Here is a 22590-nt window from a genome sequence, read left to right as displayed (position 1 = left end):
GAGCGACCAGTCGGGTGGCAATGCGCCAAATAGTTCCCGAATCTCCACGGGTGGTACGCAGACGCGCCACAACCCTTAGAGATGTTGCCACGTCCTCCAGAATTAACTCAGCTAACTTCGAAGGCTGCGCACCATGCGGAAAACTTCAATGCAAACTGTGCCCTACGACGACTACTACTCGTGTGGCCGAGTGCATGCACCGTGTCTTCATTTTCATTCAAAATCCAAGGGGTTTACAAGTTCGACACCTGCAACGTTGTACGTATCCTCGAATACGCCATTCTCCACGCACAATACTTCGGACTACCGGAAATCACTTTTCGGCTACGCTTTGGTAATCACAAATAACATGTACAATCTGTACCTCAGCTCTCCCTCTTCAAAAAATGTGAACACACCCGCCCACGCTTTCGGAAAATTTATGTCAAGTATTTTAAAATCAGGATTCTCCACTCGCTACGAGATAGAAGCTTGCGTTTCATGTCTAACACGCAAGTTGAGCATATTTTTAGGGGAAATAACGAAAGCATAGGTAGGCTGACGTGTGTGCCCAACTACACTCTAAGAACAGTTGCACACTTGGCGGTGTATATCTGCCACACAACGATAGTAGTCATCTGTCTTGCCCGCATTTCTTTTCTTTAACGCTGCGAGCCCGGTACTTCCAAGTCACGAACGGCTTGCGCGTTATCAGCACTTCAGAGCATTCTCGACAGAAAAGTGCCGAGCGCTACGCTTTTAAGAAAGCAGACGCAAGCAAGGCAGATCACGAGTATCATTGTGTGGCAGATATACACTCCAAAGGGGTCAACTGTTTTTAGAGCGTAGGAACAGACAAGTTTCCGAGATTGCCGATATGTTTGGGGCACCAATGAATATTTTTCATGTCTGTTTTACGAAATACCTAACGCTTATATGTTGTATATATCGCGTGTTTAGGAAGCTATATGTGGATTTCGGCATCATTTATTCGTGATTATTGTCGCTCGTCTGTTATGTTGATGTTTATTACTTCCCCTTTGTCATATAAATTTAAATAATTTAAGATTTTTTTTCATATGCGGGTAAATTTTGTAGAAAAACAGATTTGCCCGGAAACACAAATTATACAATCCGTGCAAAGAATGCAACGGAATACAGTTCCTGGAACTGTATCCCGTTGAAGCTCACAGTGAAGCTCACAGTATGGGGGCTATATAACGAAGAGGTGGTGTGTGACCGCCTTCGTGTACGGCCTCACAAAAGGTGCAGTCACTTCAAACAGCACAAAACACTTTTCTGGCAGCTGTGACCCCTCGCACGCACTGTTCATAGGCTACCTAAGCTTTCATTCCATCTTTATTATTTCTTGACCTGAGTGAATGTACGCGTGTTGGTATTCATGACGCCACTGAATATGCGCGTGCTTGTAGTCATAGGGTGCCTTCACTTTCTCCCTCTCTCTTTTGTTCCCGCTCTTACAGAGAACATGTATAAATTGAGGTCTCGGTGCTTGCAATAGCACTCTTGATGAAGGCCGGACCACGGCCTAAACGTCAGAATTAAATTTTTGTGCTGACTTTTTGTACGTGCGCCTTAAGTGTCATTATATACATATACATATATATATATATATATATATATATATATATATATATATATATATATATATATATATATATATATATATATATGTGTGTGTGTGTGTGTGTGTGTGTGTGTGTGTGTGTGTGTGTGTGCGCGCGCGTTTGTGTGTGTGTCACCTTAAACAAGACAAGAAAGAAAACAAGATCAGTTTTCGCTGTTTGACAACACAACGCGAACAACATGAGATATCATCAAACCAAATAGACACGCAAACTGCGCACCCGCTAATGACAAAATTAAATTATAACAACGTTACTTTTCTGAATTTAGTGTGACGTTGCCGGAATTTTTTTTAGCGTTGTCTTTGCGCTTCTTACCAGTAAGTAAAAAAAAAAAGATATTGTGCATCTCTTAGACAAACAGAAATCATGCCAAATAAGGCATTGCGAGAAGTCACTTACGGAATGGGGCGGTGGTGAAATTTACAGATGCGAAGTACGGCGAACGTCCGGCATCGTTTTGAGCGAAGACCTTGGCGGTGTACCTCGTGAAAGGAGCCAAGTGGGCGAAGGTGTGCGCGTTCGAGGTGGCGTTGTGCTCGTGCGTTGCCGTCTCCCAGGGGTCGGGGCTGCGCAAGTGCAAGTGGTAGCTGCGTATCTCGCCGTTGGCCAGGTCACACGCAACCTCTGACCAGGTGAGCAGTTCGAGCAATGCCGCTGACGTCGAGTGTCGCAGATCTCGGGGCGGGCCATCGGGAGCTGGACGCCGTTTGTCATGGAACAGAGACGTGGAATGAGGCAATGGCTACATTCCTAAAAAAAAAAGGCCACGACCTTGAGACATACGCACTAGGATATCATTTGGCTGCACGGGACAACCGTCCGGCTGGCAAGGAGCTATCCAAACTGTCGTGTCGGGTAAAACGTTCGATTTGAATGACTGGTTGAACCTGTACTTAGTGCCCAGGCGGATAAATTGGGATAACGCAAGAAAATTACGGGGGCATTTTCAGCAGTTGTTTAAGCTCCCTGCCTTTTTTTGGAGGTCTCGATAAGAGGACTGATGCAGGCTGTTAGGATGAGACAAATGACTGTAGGTCGCAAGTGCTAGTTTCAGAAGCCGTGTCATGGCAAAAATGTTTGCTCTTTTCTTGCAGGAAAAACTAAGAATTCTCAATATTTACACCCCATTTTCGATTAAAAGCTCTGAAGAAATCGTGGACTTCCTGAAAGAAAATTCTGACAAAAGCTTATCAGCTTGCTCCTTTGACACAAAGGACTTGTACTACTTTTTGCCTCAAACGAAACTAATAGCATGCGTAGAAGAGTGCATAGACGAGTATGGCGTAATTGCATTTTAAAATTTATCTGGTCTATCCGTTCACGGCTTTTTATAGATATGCTTAGTTGCTACCTTCGCTCGACGTATGCAGCATGGTATGGCGAACTATTCCCTCAAAAGCAGGGTGCCCGCATCGGTTCATGTTTGGCGCCTATAATAAGTTACAATTTTCCAGCCGACCATAACAAAAACCTGTCGCGTACCTTGTCGGAGCACAGGGTGGTTAAAGTTGTCAGGTAAGTTGATGGCTATGTAGTCCATTTCGAACCAGGCGCACGTTCTACAGTAGGCAAGCTTTACGAAGTTTTTTTCTGCAGGCCTTAGCCCACTTACTCTCACGCTTGAAGAGCGGACTGATAACGTGCTGCGTTTCATAGATATCCAGCTCGAGTTCATGGAGCGGCACACGTGTTGGTAGTGCAAACCTAGGGCTAATAAGCCTCTGTTGCCGTATCGGTTCGCCCACTCGAAGCTCGTCAAGAGGAGCATTGCCAACTTGTGCTTTGGAAATTCATTAAAGAAGTCTTGCCACCATGAGATCTATACGAATCTTATGGATCAGTCGGGAAGATTATCAGAAGCAAGGCGTCCGGACTCAGAGCAGGTTTCGGTCGTAGAGGGGCTGCTTCAAAGATGCGGGTCAGACCGCACAACTTGGGACGCGGCATATCAACGGGCGGAACACACATGGAAGGTAGCGGCAGCGCCCTATCTGCATAGAATGACGCATAGTCTTAAGAAAATGTCTAGCCGGGTGGACACAAAACTGGTCTTTTCAGCGCCAGAAAAACTCACTAAAATATCTCGGTCAACAGACTCGTACCGTAAGCCAGCTGTCGGATGCTCTGCGAATCATCGTAAAGCACCAGTGTGTTGCGTAGAAGTAATGTTTATGAGCTTGCGCTGTCCTGTGGGAAAAATACATCGGACAAACAGGAAGGTGTCTTATTGACCGGTTACGAGAACATAGTCGAAACGTGAGAATTAAGCAATACGGTCATGTGCCAGCTCACTGTGCGAAAAACCCGTATACTTAGATTGAGGTGCGCGTTAAGGGACCCCAGGTGGTCCAAGTGGTTCCGGAGTCGCCCGCTACGGCGTGCCTCATAATCAGATCATGGTTTTGGCACGTAAAACCCCATAATTTAATTTTAACTCGGAGCACCCCCAAGTGCAACGATGTACGTGGAAAAATCCGCAAAATACATAGAGTGATGAAACCTCGTAGGACACAATGCAGAGTGCTGCGCTCTTCCCCTCACAAGTACACACGCCCTGCTTTTACTATCGCTGGCAGCGCCTCGTACCAGACCATAAATACACATTTTAAACTCTCTTCGCCTACTTTTCCGTGTCTCTCGTGGTCACCTGGCTGTTTGGTCCGGTCACTATCCCGCATGACATATTTGTGGATATATATGCGAAGGTTGTGTGATAATATCCGCGCAGTGGTGTAGTGGCGTATCCGTGTAGTGTAGTGGCGTACTACCAATGACAATCCACAAAATACTAGTCCTTAAAAAGGGAGACGGTAAAGAAGTGAAGAATAATAGGCCCATTAGCTTACTTCCACTCTTATATAAGATATTCACCAAGATAATCTCCAATAGGATAAGGGCAACACTGGACTTGAATCAACCAAGGGAACATGCAGGTTTCAGGAAGGGATACTGTATAATGGCTCATATCGATGTCATCAATCGGGTAATCGAGAAATCCGCAGAATACAATTAGCCTCTTCATATGGCATTTATAGATTACAAAAAAAGGCATTTGATTCAGTAGAGATACCAGCAGTCATAGAGGCATTACGTAATCAAGGAGTACAGGCCGCTTATGTAAATATCTTGGAAAATATCTACAGAGATTTCACAGCTACCTTAATTTTACACAAGAAATGTAGGCAGATACCTATAAAGAATGGATGGATGGAAACAACTTTATTCTGAATCCGGCAAATTTGACGACCCGGGCTCAGGTCTCCCATGAGGGGACTTCGAGGCCTTGCGTCGTCGCCGCCTCTCGGGCTTGCTGGACAGCCCACTCTTGTGTCTTGAGGTTGGAGCTGCGCAGAGCGGCGGCCCACTTCGACGCAAGAGCCTCCGGAGCTACTGCCATTGTAGCTGATGTAACCCGACACTCCCACAACATGTGTGACAGCGTCGCTCTAGTTTCCTGACATAATTTGCAAAGAGCAGTGGGGTATTGCGCGGGGAAAATGTGCTGCAATCGCACCGGACTTAAGAAAGGGCTTAGACGGGGAGACACAATCTCTCCAATGCTATTCACTAAGTGGTTGGAAAACGTATTCAAGCTATTAAACTGGGAAGGCTTAGAGTAAGGATGCATGGCGAATATCTCAGTAACCTACGGCTTGCAGATGACATTGTTCTTTTCAGCAACACTGGAGACAAGACAACAAATGATTGAGGACCTTAACAGAGATAGTGTAAGAAGGGGGTTGAAAATTAATATGCAGAAGACAAAGATAAAGATAAATAGCCGGGCAAGGGAACAATAGTTTAGGATGGCCAGTCAGTCGCTAGACTCTTTGAGGAGTATGTTTACCAAATAATCACAGGGAACCTTGACCATGAGAAGGAAATTCGCAGAAGAATAAATAGAAAAGAAAAGATAAATAGCCGGGCAAGGGAACAATAGTTTAGGATGGCCAGTCAGTCGCTAGACTCTGTGAGGAGTATGTTTACCAAATAATCACAGGGAACCTTGACCATGAGAAGGAAATTCGCAGAAGAATAAAAATGAGTTGGAGAGCATACGGCAGGCGTTGTCGGCTCCTGACTGGAAGCTTACCATTATTATTGAAAAGGCAGGTGTACTATCAGTGCATTTTACCAGTGATGACATATGGGGCAGAAACTTCGAGTCTGACAATACACAGAAAGAGAGTGGTTTAGAGCAGAGAGCAAACAGGTATAGCCGATCTTCACATTGACATTAAGAGAAAAAAAATGAAGCTGGGCAGGTCATGTAATGCGCAGGTTATATAAGCGGTGGACGATTAGGGTTACAGAATGGGCGCCAAGGGAAGGGAAGCGCAGTCGAGGACGGTAGAAGACTAGACGGAGCGATGAAATTAGGAAATTCGCGGGTGCTAGTTGGAATCGGTTGGCGCAGGACAGGGGTAATTGGAGATCGCAGGGAGAGGCCTTCGTCCTGCAGTGGACATAAAATAGACTTGTGATGATGATGATTAGGATGATGATGATGGTTTCTATTAAGACAAAGTGCGCCCACCTCGGTTCTGCGCAACAAGAAACTTGTCCGCCCATAGGCGTCTGTAAAGCCCATCCATCTCTTGACGCAATGGTCAATAATAATTAACGCGCTCTCTCATTTTCCTATATTCTTTGATACAGCCGCTTAACATGTGCCAGTGGGTGTGTACCCGTCCTCGGCCAATAAACCCGCATCGGCATGACTCACTACGGCTCCGACATAAAGCTCATCAGACCAATCCGAACCGAACCAGCCTCTGTATAGCATGAAATAGATTAAATAGATTATGGGGTTTTACGTGCCAAAACCACTTTCTGATTATGAGGCACGCCGTAGTGGAGGAGTTCGGAAATTTCGACTACCTGGGGTTCTTTAACGTGCACCTAAATCTAAGTACACGGGTGTTTTCGCATTATAGGCATCACCAATATACAGAGCTTCATTTCACATAGGAGGAGCAGATTTTAATGAAGAGAAAGGAGGATAGTTCGGACTGGAGAGCGTGTCTCTAGCCTGCTACTCCTGACTGGGAAGAGGGGAAGTGGGAGATACAGGGAAAGGCAGGTGACAGGTGATTATGTTGTGGTGCAATGAGCTACTATTTACCCGTTGTCCAATACGCGGATGCGCTCTGTAGGCATAATACACGCAGGAATAATCTTGTCCACACAAGACGTTATTGCGCAAACACCATTCGCACTGTCTGCTCGTCTCACAGGTTCTGGAGGTGATCGTCTAAGCCAGTCTCACGTACAAAGTTCAAGAGTGACTTTATGGTGCGTTGCTACGCGCCTAAAATCTTCTCTACCGACCGAAAAGGGCCAGATGCCAAGTAGTCAACGCTAGACCTAAGTGTTCTTCGCTCTGCCGCATATTGAGGGCACACGCAAAGTACGTGAGCTATTGTCTCGGGAGTGTGACAGACGCTATAGCCAGGGTCGCGTTCTCGTCCAATATGGTGAAGGTATCGGTGAGTGTACGCCACACCGAGATGTAATCGATGGATGAGTGTTTCCTGCCCTGTCCGCAGTCGAAGTATAAGTGGGAATCACAAACCAGCGTCAAGTCTGTGGAGGCGCTCTTTCCGATGTTCGGGGTTGTCCCATTGTCACGTCATATAAGTTTTGATGAAGCTATGTAGCAAGGCCTTGATGTCCATACCGGGAAAAATTAAGTTTTATAATCTTCCCGTCAGTGCGAGGTTTTCTTGCCTCCGCGTCAGCCTGTTCATTTCCATCTATTCCACAATGGCTAGGATTGTCGGCTCATAGGCGTCTCTAAAGCACACCATGCAATATATTAATAAAATGATGAATAATATTTAACGCAATTTTTAGTTTTGCTGTATTTTCTTTGATACAGGCGCTTACATCGATCTGCACATTTTTTTTTCATCCTAAATCAAAGGTGCCCTCGCTGGTCCATTAACCGAAAAAGCGTATCGTGGATGGCACATCTTAGTAGTGCCCGTGTTCTGCTTGACACCAACCTTTTACAAACAGGACCACTCAGATAATTCTGTCTGGGCGGTTGCACCCTCGCGAAAAAAACAAGGAATGCAGCCGGCGACACTTGCCCAACAAAATGTGATGCGTGCTTTCACGCGTTCGGGCTACCTCACCAATTCTTGCCATTATAAGCAGCTGGCGGGTCATGCTGCCACCACCCTCGCAATATTTCGAGAGATTTTACGTATCTAGAGCCCACGTTACGTCCACGTTACGTTGCGCAATATTGCCCGTCTCACCTGCACCCTTAGTGTGAAAGGTGGTGTCCAGTAGTGGCACTGTTGTGGCGCCGATGGCGACCACAGTGACTCTGTACACAGTGTACGGGCGCAGTCTCCTCAGCGTCACGCTGCTCAGTCCGGGCCGAGTAGTCACCGCAATCTCTTCGGTTTCCTCGATCGCGCAGTTTTTCAGAAGGCTCCCCATGGGCTTGTAAAGGACCCGGTGCAGGATGGCGTCCCTGCTCGACGTTGTCGGTTGACTCCAGCTGACGACTGCTTCGCGGTCACCAGGCACAACACCGCATGCCATCGGCATCGCTGCGCCCCGTACGCCAAGGTTAAAAAAAAAAAACAAGTGTCGTCTCTTTACCATTCGATAGGTGGGTTACTTGTTCAAGGAAACACGGGAACTCAAAGCTCGGATGTCGTAGCCATGGTACGTGCATGCCTATTCGATATCACGCAATTTTTTTCTTTATGGCTCAATATTATATTATTTGTTTTTAGCGTCTTAATAATCCGTTGTGCACACACATTAGTACTACGTGCCGACTGCCCAGCCTCTCACACAAGCAATGTTGCTTATGCAGGCATGATATGTAACTGACTCAAATGGATGTAATGAAGATTATTATTATTATTATGCCAACTAGACGGATTTTTCCCAACTTAGCTTAACATGTCACAGAAGTGTTCACTACACAGTGCACCAATTGCAAAGATGTGCGCATGCGCGAGAGAGGTGTTCTCAGACCAATTGTGAATATCTGCACGTTACACCATATTTTAGGAAATGAACTGAGTAGTAATATATGGATGCTAACACGCTTAACTTTTTTTTTGCCTTGAGAAACATAAGGCGACTGACCAATGGCGAAGAGCGCGCATTCCAAGCGCAAGCGACTAAGCTCAGGTCAGCTGGCCGAGAGAGAAGCGGCCAAGTACTGCTGACAGCGATAGCCTTGCTTGCGAACCAGATTGTGTACTTCGACCACTGGGCGCAAGAGGGCCGTACTGTGTTTCAAGCAGCCTATTCTGAAATATCTTAGAGGCTAACCACAACGACATCACTAAATATTACTACCTTGGGCGTAGGCAATTCCCACTGCCACACGTAAGATTGAACAGGGCTCAGGCAGTCACGCTACGTTTACTGTCAAACAGGACGTACCCCACGCCGTATTTCATAAATAAAATTCACCCCGAAAGAGAAATTAGCAAAGATTGTAACGTGTGCGATGGCATCATTGACATCAGACACATGCTGGTGGGCTGTCCCGCGACTCTCGCCGACCCCGAAGAAAAATGGCTTCACTGGCACAAGATGATATCAAGCTCTTCTGATCAAGGTCAACTACGGGCTGTCCAGAGGGTCCACGATGACGCCATAAGGCTCGGCCTGGCGGTGCCAACGTGGACGCAGCCCGCCTCGGTCTGAAAAGACCGGGCTTCAGGACACTAACAAAGTTTTGTGAATGAATGAATGAACCACTTTGGTCGAGACACTATGATAAAGTCTTAGCCTTCGCTCGTCCTTCGCTCGAGGGTTAAAATAATGTTCCCTCACTGCCTCTGGTTTACTTCATGACCTAACTTTTTGTGACCGTAAGCGCAAAACTGCGTTTCGGAACGCCAAGCCCAGCACCAGTACACCTCTTACTACTTCGTAGTTCATATACTTTCGTAATGCTCTCTGCTTCGTTACAACTGCATTTGTCTTACGGATTGCTTTAGGTTCAATTCTGTGCGTTTTCACAAAGATTATTCGTTTATTTACTCACACTCTCAGATGTTTTATTCGCTTACAGTGGATAACTGGCATTCCTGTGACGAGACTAACTCATCTGTATTGATGTTAATAACCGTGACGTCTGATTTTTTAAGTGAAACGTTGTTTTGCAATTATTTGCGAAGAAAGTTACTGTAGCGTTCTATGTCGATGCTCACGCAACTAGAATGAACACAGATATGACAAGTCGCTTGTGCGTGTAGCCCCCTTTAGTACCGCTATAGGCGTGCTCGATAAGGGCTATGTTCTCTGAGGAATTGTGTAGTTAAACAGTAAACACTATCTAAATATTCTCATTGCATGAAATATACGCCTTAAATATAGCCTCTTTCCTTTCTTTAAGTGCAGAAGCGTTCGTCTATTGGCTCACATTGACAATCGTCCTTGCATGGTGGTTGCTGCGCGATTTGTATGCTTCTTCGCAAGGCTGTACCAGCACCTATGAATACTGACTCAGTTGTTCTATAGAAAGCGACTTCCTAGAATCAGTAGGTAATATGGCTTAAGTTTTTAAAAAATCGCTTCACAAGACAGAAGTAATTAAACTCCTTCTGGCCTCAAACTCTGGATAAGAGGTAATAATGGAAGAGTCGAGCACGTTGAGCAACCGCTAACCTTAAGGTTAAGGTTCAGGTTGCCCAACAAGGGTAATGTTAAAAATCTTTTTTAATCTCAACTCTGCAGAACCCTGTTTAATATCGTCAACCACTTCGGTATGTACGGTGCTGCTGCTACAGATTGGAGGCTTGCTAAAATTATATGCCTCGTTGAAAAAAGAAAATGCAAGCACAGGGACCGCACATGTATAACCTACTTCCCATTACTAACTTCTAACGCTAGGAAATAATAAAGAGCTGTTACTGAAATACAAACTTTTGATAACTTATAGTACATTGCTGTACGAATTTCAGATTGAGTTCTGACGCTGATACTCGGTATTCTGCGCGGGCATCGCTCTCGAAGGGTGCGTTAAGTTTGGTCGATAGCGGCGACAGTATGTGACTTAGGTGACCCTCGATTGGAGCTGAAATATACAACATTCTAGGGCACGTCCTTCTAAATACATCAACGTTCAAAAACTGTATTGCCTCCAACTTAGGTTTTTGACGTGAAAAATGATATTGACAGGAGTGCATTGTTTATCTTTTTCCGGTGACCATTTTCGCTCGGCGCAAGACGCAACTTCATGTAAGCGAACTCTCTCGAAAGTTGTCTCCGATTCTGCGGCGAAAGAATCTTGCCTACTCAGGTTTCGTGAGTGACGCAAATAGTAGTGTGCGCGTTGTGGAACGCACGCGTGCACCGGCGACAATTCTGGAATGTCGGTTGAGTCACGTGCAAACAGCCGACGCACTTGACCCGCTTATCAGTTCGGCCCAGTGGAAAGTAGCTGGCGTTGTCGGTAGGGGCGCGTTATTCATTATCTCGACAGCGCCGCACTATTATGAGCCAGAAATAGTTCTCCAGAGCACAGAGCCTTCTGCTCCTTTAAAGCGAATAACGTCCTCTGGCTCTCTGGCTCCAGTTTTCGGCGCGGGCTCTCTCGCGGCGACCGAGTCGAGGAGAGCGTTTGTGACCGAACGACGACAACCGGCTCGTCGAGGCGGACGTGCTGCCAGCGCGAGATGTTTGTAGCCTCCGAAGGTTTATAGACGCTGTGGCCGATCGTGGTGATGTGCCTGGCGTGGCGGTTGCGGGCCGCGTTAATCGCCGCGGCTTGCTGCACGTCTCTTGTCGAGATGCGCCCGGATGTACCTGAGGCGTCTTTCTTGCCAGTATTTCGTATTTCCGAAGACCTGGTAAATACAACTTATCATGGCGCTGCGCAATGCCTTATCTCTCACTTTGGCCATGGAGAACGTTTGCATTGATAAAAACAAAGTATTCGCAGTAGCTCGTTACGTTTTCTCGCAGTACACTGCACGCGGCCAAGACTGTAAAACCGCTTTCTTCGTGCGTAGCTATACTAAAGCAACTTCATTTTTTTTCTGAAGCCACGGGGGTTCTCTGGGAATTACCGTGCACAAAGAACCACATTCGAGCTTGGTTCTGAAGACCAGCAAACCAGCGTACTTCAATTTACATTCGCGCCAAGTTTCTTATTTTGAGTTCCAGCAATGTTTCTCTGAAATTCAGAAGGGAGACTGCATGGGTAACGCTGCATAAATATCATTTGTAAGTTATGCACTTATGTCTACGCTTTATGGCATACAACTTATGGTGGATGCTGTGAAAAGTGACCAGAATCGTGCCGCTCGTTTTGTTGTATCCAATTACTCACGTGAAGCCAGTGTAGTCTATAAACTCAGTGATTGCTCCTCGCGAATCGCGCCGCCTGTGCACTCGTTTGTGTTTTTGTTTCGGAATACTGATTTTCCTAACAACGCCGTCCTTGAAGATCAGCTTCTTCTGCCTCCCACCCACGTTTCTTCTCGCAGTGACCACAAATTCATGCCATACCGAGCTTCTTCCGGTTCACTTATGCCAGGCACGAGCAACGAATCGAATGCGTCTCCCTGCTTCTGTTGCTGCTATTAGAGATGCTACCGCCATAGAGAAAGCTATATTTGAGATTTTCGTGTACAAAAATATCCACTCCACTGTGTAAAGCCATTGGGCCTTGAGAATAATAAATTAAATAAATAAAATTATACAGTAAGCATGAGCGTGATCAACAGAGAATAAGTTTTTTTTTTCGCGAGATCATTGGTTAACATCAACTCCAGTGAAAAGAACAAAAAAACTTCAAGGTAAATTCCGTCTCCTGCAAATAATCTTTCTGCGTGAACCTTCAACAATTCCAGGGTATAAAAATTAAACTGGAGTCCCGCGCAATGGCCGGGCCTCATAACATTATCCGTGTTTTCGCACATAATCTCAGAGCTTTTTTGAAATAATTTGTGTACGGCTTATATCTTTACATGTAACCACAGATGAACCGTGCATGCTTTGTTTAGGCTCAAGTGCTAACTGGCTGAACCAAGCACAGCCGGCCGGGCACGGACCAGGTTTGAAACCACTTGGGACAGGATCGCACGGGCAGCATATGGCATTCTCAAGCTCTGGCCGGCTGTGGGGCAGAATAAGGGGCCTGTGTGGTGCTTTAGCTTAAAACACTGACAGCCACCTTTTATATAACACCGCCCGTGATAAAAATCTCCGGGCAGTGTGTTTGAACATTTGATAGTGAGATGTTTGGAGAACCAGCGCTTTGATTACCAGTAAAATCGCCGTGTATTTTCGAAATAATTGTGCGAGGCATGTCGTCGTAAGAAGAGGGTCACTCGCTTGAGTATGTTGCCTCACCACGTAAACCGTTATTAGGGCAGTACTCACCTAACACTTTGCATCGAAATTTCATTTCGCACATGTACGGCTCCTGTAGTGGTTAGATGCAGAAAAGCGCTGACTTAACCTCTTTGTTGCTGCGTCTCTTGCGGCAACATTGCGCTCCGCAAACCAGTTCTGCGCCAAATCGATACGCTTTTCCCTGCGCTCTCGCTGTGCACCTTTGAGCTCGTTTGGTGGTGATTACAACACGCAGTTGTCACTGTGTCGCCGTAGCGTCATACTGCTGAGCGAGAGGTCGCATGGTTAGATTCCCTAGGCGGTGGTTTCCATCTTTTTAGATTAGTTTAAAAAAAAAACGCGATGAAACCTTTTAACATGGCGTTAATGGTCAGCTTCGGCATGCTAAATCCCATAATTTATTTTTTTACTACAATATAAAAAACTTATGCGCCCATTGAGGGCTATCACATCGCCAAAAAATAATCTCCGTCTATATAGCCCGCAGTTTTCCTCATTTGCGCCGGGCGCCAGGTAGCTTCTCGTCAGGACTGACATGTCACAATCATACCACGTGCCGTTCGGGACATAAAAGTAATAAGAACGCAGCCTGAAAGAAATTGCAAGTAACGTAATAACGGTTATTGTGCGCGAACTGGTAGGCCTTAAAAAAACATGTGTACATTATTGATCGCGTGCATATGCAACTCACCTGTAATGCATGCGGTGAATGACAGAGCGACGATGCACTTGGTAATACCAAAACACATTGGAACCGGCTGTCCGCAGACCTGAGACCTGCGCGTGGTTAGAGCTCTCAGGGGACGCATCTGTGTCGATGGCTGCGTCTGCCGCGGCGCCTCCGTTGCGTGTGCCCTGTACACAGCCTTGACTTTAATGTCCAAGGCTTCGTGGAACACCAGCAGCCACGCTGATGAGCAATTACATCGGAGGTCTGTTTGAACGGAGCTGTTCGTTGAACTCTACAACGGCAGTTAAACGGATGGTCACAGTTTCGCCTGCAGGAGCGCCAAGTAGACGCTAGGAGAGTAACGCAACACTTGGTTCCTTCTGACTGCGCTCCCTGTACCGGATAAGTGTCGCGAACGAAGACCTCCTTCTCCGCGACCGGCATTTGAGGCGGCGGCGCCAACTGTACAGAATGACGTCATTTGCCAGCGAAGAAACGCCAGCAAAACTATGGCGTAGTCAGACAAACGATTCCCTTCGTCTTGCGCAGAAACTTCCTCGTTGGATGAACAACAGTTCCTTGGTGGATGCCAGCCACCCGAATGATTTCACAAGCTTTCAACGGAAGTTTCTCACTTCCGCTCCCATTATCAGCTCCGCCATTCTGGCTCCGATGATCGCCCCGCGGGCGCGTGATTGTGTATAGCAGTGAAGTATCTAACACTAGGAGAGTTGTTGACCGGGAGGGATGCACCGCAAGGAATTGATGAGAGATTGAATAATGTCACTTAGTATGGGTAAATGAAACTTCAACAAACTTCCATTCGAACTAGCCCATTTTTTGCTACTGATCAATTGAATAAGTGCCATATACTACCGAAATAAATACTCAGAATTGAGTGTCCTCTATGACTATCCGTCAGCTCAACTTTTTTATAATATAATGACAGTTCATCAAGTGTATTCATATTGTTTAGTTTCATCCTATGAGGACCGAATAAAATGAAACTGTCTTGGCTAACTTAGCTCAGATCAAGAGAGCAGCTACGACATGCAAAACTAGCAAAATTGATGCATGGCATATTCCATTATCGAACCAACGCTCCAGTAACAAATAATCTATTTGACAGCAAGTCAGATATGTCTACGAACCACTACCGAAAAAAAAATAATGCGTCCCTTTATTTTATACGCAATGTGAATATGTTAATTTGGCTGTTATCGCTCCTAATTGAGCTATCTGTGTATTTTTCATGCTTGTTTAATTTATATGACGCATGAGAAGTGTTGTGCTTTATGTCATTTATATGTTTCTAAGAAAAATGTATTTCCATTCGGGGAGGTGAGCTAGTCAAGCTTGTTCTATAGGGATTTTCTTCATCAATATTATGATGCAAGGAAGTTATTATTATTATTATTATTATTATTATTATTATTATTATTATTATTATTATTATTATTATTATTATTATTATTATTATTATTATTATTATTATTATTATTATTATTATTAATTATTATAGGCTTCATATGCTGCCTGCCTTGGAACTGGGAACAGTAAGGGAATTATGTCGAGGGTTAAGAGCGCCCCACGACCAAAAGCCATTTTTGTGTCTAGGCTGTCTCTCCTGAAACCTCGTCTGCTGGTCTGACTGCGCACCTCTGAAGCGTCGCAGCAGCGCCTGCAAATGGCTCTAGGCGTAAGCGTGACTCTTCTTTCGCCTCTTTCCACGTCCGCGCCGATGGAGGGACATCTCTGCGCCTGCAGGACCCCTCCATGTGGCCCAAAAAACGGCTTATTTAGGTCATCTGAAAGGCCCCTCCGCGACAGTCTTCTCCAGGCAAGCGAGTTATAAAGTCTTACCACTGATGATCACGTATAGAAACCTTGATGTTTACCATCGAAACGTTAGTGGTCCGAGGATGAAAGCTAATGATTTTCGTTGAAGTTTTTTTTTCAGCTGTCCCTTTATTTGTCTTGACAGAGACGTGGATTTCTCCCCGTATATCCTCATCAGATTATTTTCCACCTAACTATAACGTCTACTGCAGTGACCGTGACAGTTAGGGTGCTAAGAACACAGCAGGAGGAGTCGCTGTTCTTAGTACGCTTGCATGAATGGGGCGCGCAAACTTGGAAAATGAGCCCGAATCTGCATGGGTAAGTAGATCCTGCGGCGAGGGAAAGCACATATTATTCGGGGAATTTTTCATAACAGTCTCGGCGAGTCCATCTTTATTCAACGAGTGCCTACAACAATGAGTTGAGAATATCACCCCTTCCTACCCTAAGCATAACTTTATTGTACTTGGAGATATTAACGTACAGAAAATAGAATAGGACAACTTGTCGCTATCTCACCTAAACAACTAGATCACACATAAAGGATCCACGCTCCTCGAATTATTTCTTTATCTTTAACAACCTTGCACAGTTAAGCCGCGTGCCGAATCCGCATTGTAACATATTTGAGTTATATTTGTCGAAGACGGGAAGTGTCCGCGTCTCCCACGATGGCAGAAAACTGGTTAGAGCAGACAAGAACCACCCTTGTCGTTCACTTTTGACAGCAATCAAACGAGGCTTCGAAGAAAATGCACCACCTGAGTGGGACTTTCCGCAGTATAATTTCGACGCTGGCGATTACTTCAGTTATTATCACCGTCTTTCTAAGGCAGACTGGACCCCTATAATAAAGCCAGGTGATGCAAATTATCAAATTGAACAGTTAGCCGGCATTCTGCAGGAGGGAACGCGTACGTACGTTCCTCTAAAACGAAGTCACCCTTCGGGCTAGCGATTTTGGTTTTAGACTGAGCTTCGCAAATCTATGAAATGCAAAGAGCATTTGTGCATGGCAAAGAGCCGTGCACAAAAATAGCGACGAGCGGATCTGAAGATGGAAAGCTTAATTCAAGGCGTACCGGTGTCTCATTAAGAAATTGTACGAGCGTGAACACAATAACTACACTAACTCAGTCGAAAATGACCTTGATAAAAAACCTAGAGACCTAGAGATGTCCAGAAATATGTGCAACTAAAGTCAATACCAAGTAAAACAGGTGCTATCTCTCGGTTAAGCAATCAAGAAACTATCCAATGCACCTCAGGTGCATCTGCACACTTTCAGTCAGTTCTCACCAGGGGTGGTGGCTCCACTTGGTCCGACCTTCCACCGCGCTGTGGCGATGCGCCAAGCACTGCGTCTATTAGTGAAAAAACTATCGCCAAAAGCATTCGCACTGCAAGACCATAGCGGTCGCGTGGCCCTGAGGGTACGTCCGCACTAGCGACAAGAACGCGCGGGACGCACCGTGCGCGGTGGGCGACGCGGGCACAAACGACAAGATTCACGAAGAGGGCCAGCAACGCGCGCCAACTGCTCCATTGGGTGCGAGACTCATTTCTTGCGGCAGCCGCAAGACGAGCACCGCGCAGAAGCTATGGATGGATGGATGTTATGAGCGTCCCCTTTGGAACGGGGCGGTGGGTTGCGACACCAAGCTCTTGCTGGTATACTCACTAATGTCCTGCCTAGGTTAAATAGAAAAAAAAACACGATGAATTCCCAAACCCAAAATTTCTGACCCCCTATTGCGAACTTTGTTTTTGTTCGTCTCCGTTTTTTTTTGTCGTTTCCCTACTTTTCTTTCGCCAATCTTCCAATCGCCTCTTACTAATCTCTATTGCGGACATGTTTACTTTTTCGCTGCTCTCGCTGAACCCAAGGGCTTCAAAGAGGCTAGTGGTGCCTGAATCAACCACTGGGCAGATAACTTCACATCCATTGTTTCCCTAGCTTTACCGCAGCTCTAACAATATGCTTCTTCTTACTTCTTTTATCTCGCTTAATAGGTGCATGGTATAAGGTGTTATGTGTTATGAGGGGTGCAGCGGTGACGTAGAGATAGAGTATCCGCCTCGCGTGCAAGAAGACCATGGTTCAAATTCCGGTGCCGCGCAATTTTCCGCTGGATAAAAAAAAAAAACGCGTGTTGATAAAATTTCATAAACAGGCCTGTTCTGCGGCCTGACTCCGGTAACGCACTCCCTCACCAAAGCAGGATTGGCCACCCTGGTGCAGTACTTGGCCACAAACTCCTATATGAATACAACAATCAAACCCCGGCCCTCAGTCGCCATCAGTTGCGAAGCAACTGACCACGGCGGCGGTCAGGCTTGTGACGCAGAAGAGTGCCATACCTGGGTCCGAGCAGGCCGCCATTGAAATCTGAACCTGGCAACGTTTAACGCTAGAACGTTATCTAGTGAAGCGAATCTAGCAGTGCTATTGGAGGAATTAGAAAGCAGTAAATAGGATATATTAGGGCTCAGTTAAGTTAGGAGGACAAAAGGAGCATATACAGTGCTAAAAACCGGGAACGTCCTGTGCTACCGGGGCTTAGCGGAGAAACGAGAACTAGGAGTCAGATTCCTGATTAATAAGTATATAGCTGGTAACATACAAAAATTCTATAGCATTAACGAGAGGGTGGCAGGTCTTGTTGTGAAACTTAATCAGAGGTACAAATGGAAGGTCGTACAGGTCTGCGCCCCTACATCCAGTCATGATGACCAGGAAATCGAAAGCTTCTATGAAGACGTGGAGTCGGCGATGGGTAAAGTCAAAACAATATACACTACACTGATGGGCGACTTCAGTACTAGGGTGGGCAAGAAGCAGTCTGGATACAAGTCAGCGGGGGAATATGGCATAGGCTCTTGGAATAGCAGGGGAGAGTTATTAGTAGAGTTTGCACAACAGAATTATATGCGGATAATGAATACCTTCTTCCGCAAGCAGGATAGCCGAAAGTGGACGAGGAGGAGCCAGAATGGCGAGACTAGAAATGAAACAGACTTTATTCGCTGCGCATCGTACAATATGTGGACGTCCTCGGAAAGGCGCGCTGCAGTGACCATAGGATGGTAAGAGCTCGGATTAGCCTAGACTTGAGGAGGGTACGGCAGAAACTGGTACATAAGAAGCCGCTCAATGAGTTAGCGGTAAGAGGGAAAATAGAGGAATTCCAGATCAAACTACAGAAGAGGTATTCGGCTTTAACTCAGGAAGAGGTCCTTAGTCTTGAAGCAATGAACGACAATCTTGTGGGCATCATTAAGGAGTGTGCAATACAAGTCGGTGGTAACTCCATTAGACAGGATACCAGTAAGCTATCGCAGGAGACGAAAGATCTGATCAAGAAACGCCAATGTATGAAAGCCTCTAACCCTACAGCTAGAATAGAACTGGCAGAACTTTCGAAGTTAATCAACAAGCGTAAGACAGCTGACATAGGAAACTATAATACGGATAGAATGGAACATGCTCTCAGGAACGGAGGAAGCCTAAAAGCAGTGAAGAAGAAACTAGGAATTGGCAAAAATCAGATGTATGCTTAAGAGACAAAGCCGGCAACATAATTACTAATATGGATGAGTTAGTTCAAGCGGCTGAGGTGTTCTATAGAGATTTATACAGTAGCAGTGGCACCAACGACGATAATGGAAGAGAGAATAGTCTAGAGGAATTCAAAATCCCATAGGTAACGCCGGAAGAAGTAAAGAAAGCCTTGGGATCTATGCAAAGGGGGAACGCAGCTGGGGAGGATCAGGTAACAGCAGATTTCTTGAAGGATGGTGGGCAGATTGTTCTAGAGAAACTGGCCACCCTGTATACGCAATGCCTCATGGCCTCGAGAGTACCGGAATCTTGGAAGAACGCTAACATATTCCTAATCCATAGGAAAGGGGACGCCAAAGACTTGAAAAATTATAGACCGATCAGCTTACTGTCAGTTGCTACCAACTATTTACAAAAGCAATCGCAAATAGAATCAGGAACACTTTAGGCTTCTGTCAAGCAAAGGACCAGGAAGGATTCCGTAAAGGCTACTCAACAATAGACCATATTCACACTATCAATTAGGTGATAGAGAAATGTGCGTAATATAACCAACCCTTATATATAGCTTTCACTGATTGCGAGAAAGCGCTTGATTCTGTCGAAACCTCAGCAGTCATGGAGGCATTACGGAATCAGGGTGTAGACGAGCCGTATGTAAAAATAGTGAAATATATCTATAGCGGCTCCACACCCACCGTCGTCCTACGTAAAAAAGCAATAAAATCCCAATAAAGAAAGACGTCAAGCAGGGAGATACGATCTCTCCGATGCTGTTCACAGCGTCTTTACAGGAGGTATTCAGAGACCTGGATTGGGAAGAACTGGGGATAAAAGTTAATGGAGAATACCTTAGTAACTTACGATTCGCTGATGATATTGCCTTGCTTAGTAACTCAGGGGACCAATTGCAATCCATGCTCACTGACCTGGAGAGGCAAAGCAGAAGAGTGGGTCTAAAAATTAATCTGCAGAAAGCTAAAGTACTGTTTAACAGTCTCGGAAGAGAACAGCAATTTACAATAGGTAGCGAGGCACTGGAAGTCGTAAGGGAATACATCTACTTAGGGCAGGTAGTGACGGCGGATCCGGATCATAAGACGGAAATAAGAATGGGCTGGGGTGCGTTTGGCAGGCATTCTCAGATCATGAACAGCAGGTTGCCATTATCCCTCAAGAGAAAAGTGTATAACAGCTGTGTCTTACCAGTACTCACCTACGGGGCAGAAACCTGGAGGCTTACGAAAAGGATTCTACTTAAATTGAGGACGACGCAACGAGCTACGGGAAGAAGAATGATGGGTGTAACCTTAAGGGATAAGAAAAGAGCAGATTGGGTGAGGGAACAAATGCGAGATAATGACATCTTAGTTGAAATCAAGAAAAAGAAATGGGCACGGGCAGGAAATGTAACGTGGAGAGAAAACCGATGGTCATTAAGGGTTACGGACTGGATTCCCAGGGAAAGGAAGCGTAGCAGGGGGCGGCAGAAAGTTAGGTGGGTGGATGAGATTAAGAAGTTTGCAGGGATGACATGGCCATAATTAGTACATGTCCGGGGTTGTTGGAGAAGTATCGGAGAGGCCTTTGTTCTGCAGGCTGATGATATATATATATATATATATATATATATATATATATATATATATATATATATATATATATATATATATATATATATATATATATATATATATATAGTAAGCAAAGAGGAATTCTGCAGGCTACCTTTCAAACGTAAAGAACTTGAGTGGTGCTGCAAGGTAAACAGAACAAGTATTTAATTTCAACAGTTTCCAAGGGTGGACCGATCTTCATCAGGGTTTACAAAAAAATGGCAGTTCGGCCTTGGTAGTGAAGACACCAGACCGGGTGCCCGGTCGTTCTCAGATACAGCAAACCGAGAGGAACAGTTGTGACAGTGATTGATTTTCGGCGCTTTGGCAGATTTGAAGCTGCCTTTGGCAGCTATATATATATATATATATATATAGCGGCCAAAGGCAGCTTGAAATCTGCCAAATCAGCGCCCGTCGAGTGAGTTGGTGCCATTTCTACCGGCGCTAAGCCAAATGACAACGCGACCGCAAAGGGTCACCGAGACCGCAGCAGTGCTAAAGCCAAAATTATTCGGGGTGGAAGGATGCCTCCGTTGCCCAAAGAAGACGCGAAGATCATCGTCAGGCCGAAGGGAGGTCTGAACATCAGCAAGGTGGGGCCGACAGTTGTGGCCGAGGCCATATGGAACGCAGTCGGTTTCGACCAGGCGAAGTGGGACTCGGACACGATGTGCCCGAATTTCCAACAATATACCATGGTCATCAGCACCCCCAGCAGAGAAAATGCGACCCTCTACGTCAGGGTCGAGTGCATCGCTGTTGGCGGCCAGCAGCACGAGGTGAATGCGTACGAGGCAGCGCCCAACTCTACGTGCAAAGGCGTCATCCGCGGCATCGCACCGAGTGAAGGTCCGGAGGAGCTCGATCACAAGATTGTCAACTCGAAGAACCCGCTGGCCTTGGGAGCCAAACGAATCAAGAGCACGGGCACCATGGTTGTGGTCTTCGACGGCTACGCTCGAGGTGCCAAACTACGTGTCGTACGGTGGAACACTTGTCAGGTGTGCATTATATAGGAAGCAAGTGGAGGTGTGCTACGCCTGTGGGCGCCTCGGGCATCGAGCGGACGTCTGCCCCTCGCCGGACGAAACTATGTGCAGGGGATGCGGCATCGCCAACCCGGACGAACAACACAAGTGCGACCCCAAATGCAGGCTGTGCGGAGGCCGACACTTCACCGCTGCCAAGGAATGCAAGCAGAGGTACCAGACGCCGTACCTCGTCAGACGCAGGCGCGGGGACCGATCCCGAGCCAATAGAAGCAAGTCTCCGGCCCTCGCCATGGGCGAGCGACAACTCCCGGCCGCCGCCGGTCGCTCCGCGGCTCGCGGGAGCTCTAGATCCAGGAGCCCCTCTCCGCCTTCCGGACGCCGTTCCAGGTCCAGGGGAAGATCCCGGTCCAGGGGCAGATCTATGTCCAGGGGCAGATCCGGAAGCGGCTCCAGGAGCCGCTCTGTCTCGAGGGCCCGGTATGAGTCCAGTGCCGGCCAGCAGAGGAAGAGAAAGTCGACGCTATCGTGGGCAGATATGGTTGCTGGCGGCGCCTACGCGAGATCCTACCGGGGCCCACGCGACCCGCTTCCAGAGCAATCCAGGGACGCCGAGGTAGCGCGCCTTATGAAGGAAAACGCGGACTTAAAAGAAATTATCAGAAAGATGGCTAGTGAAATGATAGAGATAAAGAAATTGGTAATCAGTCAGAGTGGTACATCCAACGCGTCGGCGCCGACCGCCACAGAAGCACCAGTTCCGGCCTGCGACTCGGCCGGCGCCGCCAAGCGTAGGGCAGTTTCCAGTAAGGACGATTCAGACTCGCAAACTTATGAGATCAAAGGCATGCTGGCTACGCTCACTAAGAGTGTGCAGCAGTTACAACAAGGCTTAGCACAGGTGCAAGTCGCCCTTGGAGACCCGCGGAGAGGC

The 22590-nt window shown here is 46.4% G+C and overlaps 1 protein-coding gene across 1 annotated transcript in view; it reads right to left on the bottom strand.

The window, feature by feature from the left end:
- Window positions 1-14086, bottom strand: part of LOC135911232 (cell adhesion molecule DSCAML1-like) — a 59891-nt gene extending 45805 nt beyond the window's left edge. The window contains exons 1-3 of the mRNA XM_065443424.2: window positions 13666-14086; window positions 7895-8194; window positions 2028-2324 (exon numbers count right to left, since the gene is read on the bottom strand). Coding sequence (XP_065299496.1) covers window positions 2028-2324; window positions 7895-8194; window positions 13666-13783 — 715 coding nt within the window. The 5' untranslated portion in view covers window positions 13784-14086. The remainder of the gene's footprint in view (window positions 1-2027; window positions 2325-7894; window positions 8195-13665) is intronic.
- Between the last annotated feature and the right edge of the window lie 8504 nt (window positions 14087-22590).

The sequence above is a fragment of the Dermacentor albipictus genome, chromosome 9 (genome assembly GCF_038994185.2).
Source record: "Dermacentor albipictus isolate Rhodes 1998 colony chromosome 9, USDA_Dalb.pri_finalv2, whole genome shotgun sequence".
Lineage (NCBI taxonomy): Eukaryota > Metazoa > Arthropoda > Arachnida > Ixodida > Ixodidae > Dermacentor > Dermacentor albipictus.
This window is presented reverse-complemented; position numbering and strand designations above follow the sequence as displayed.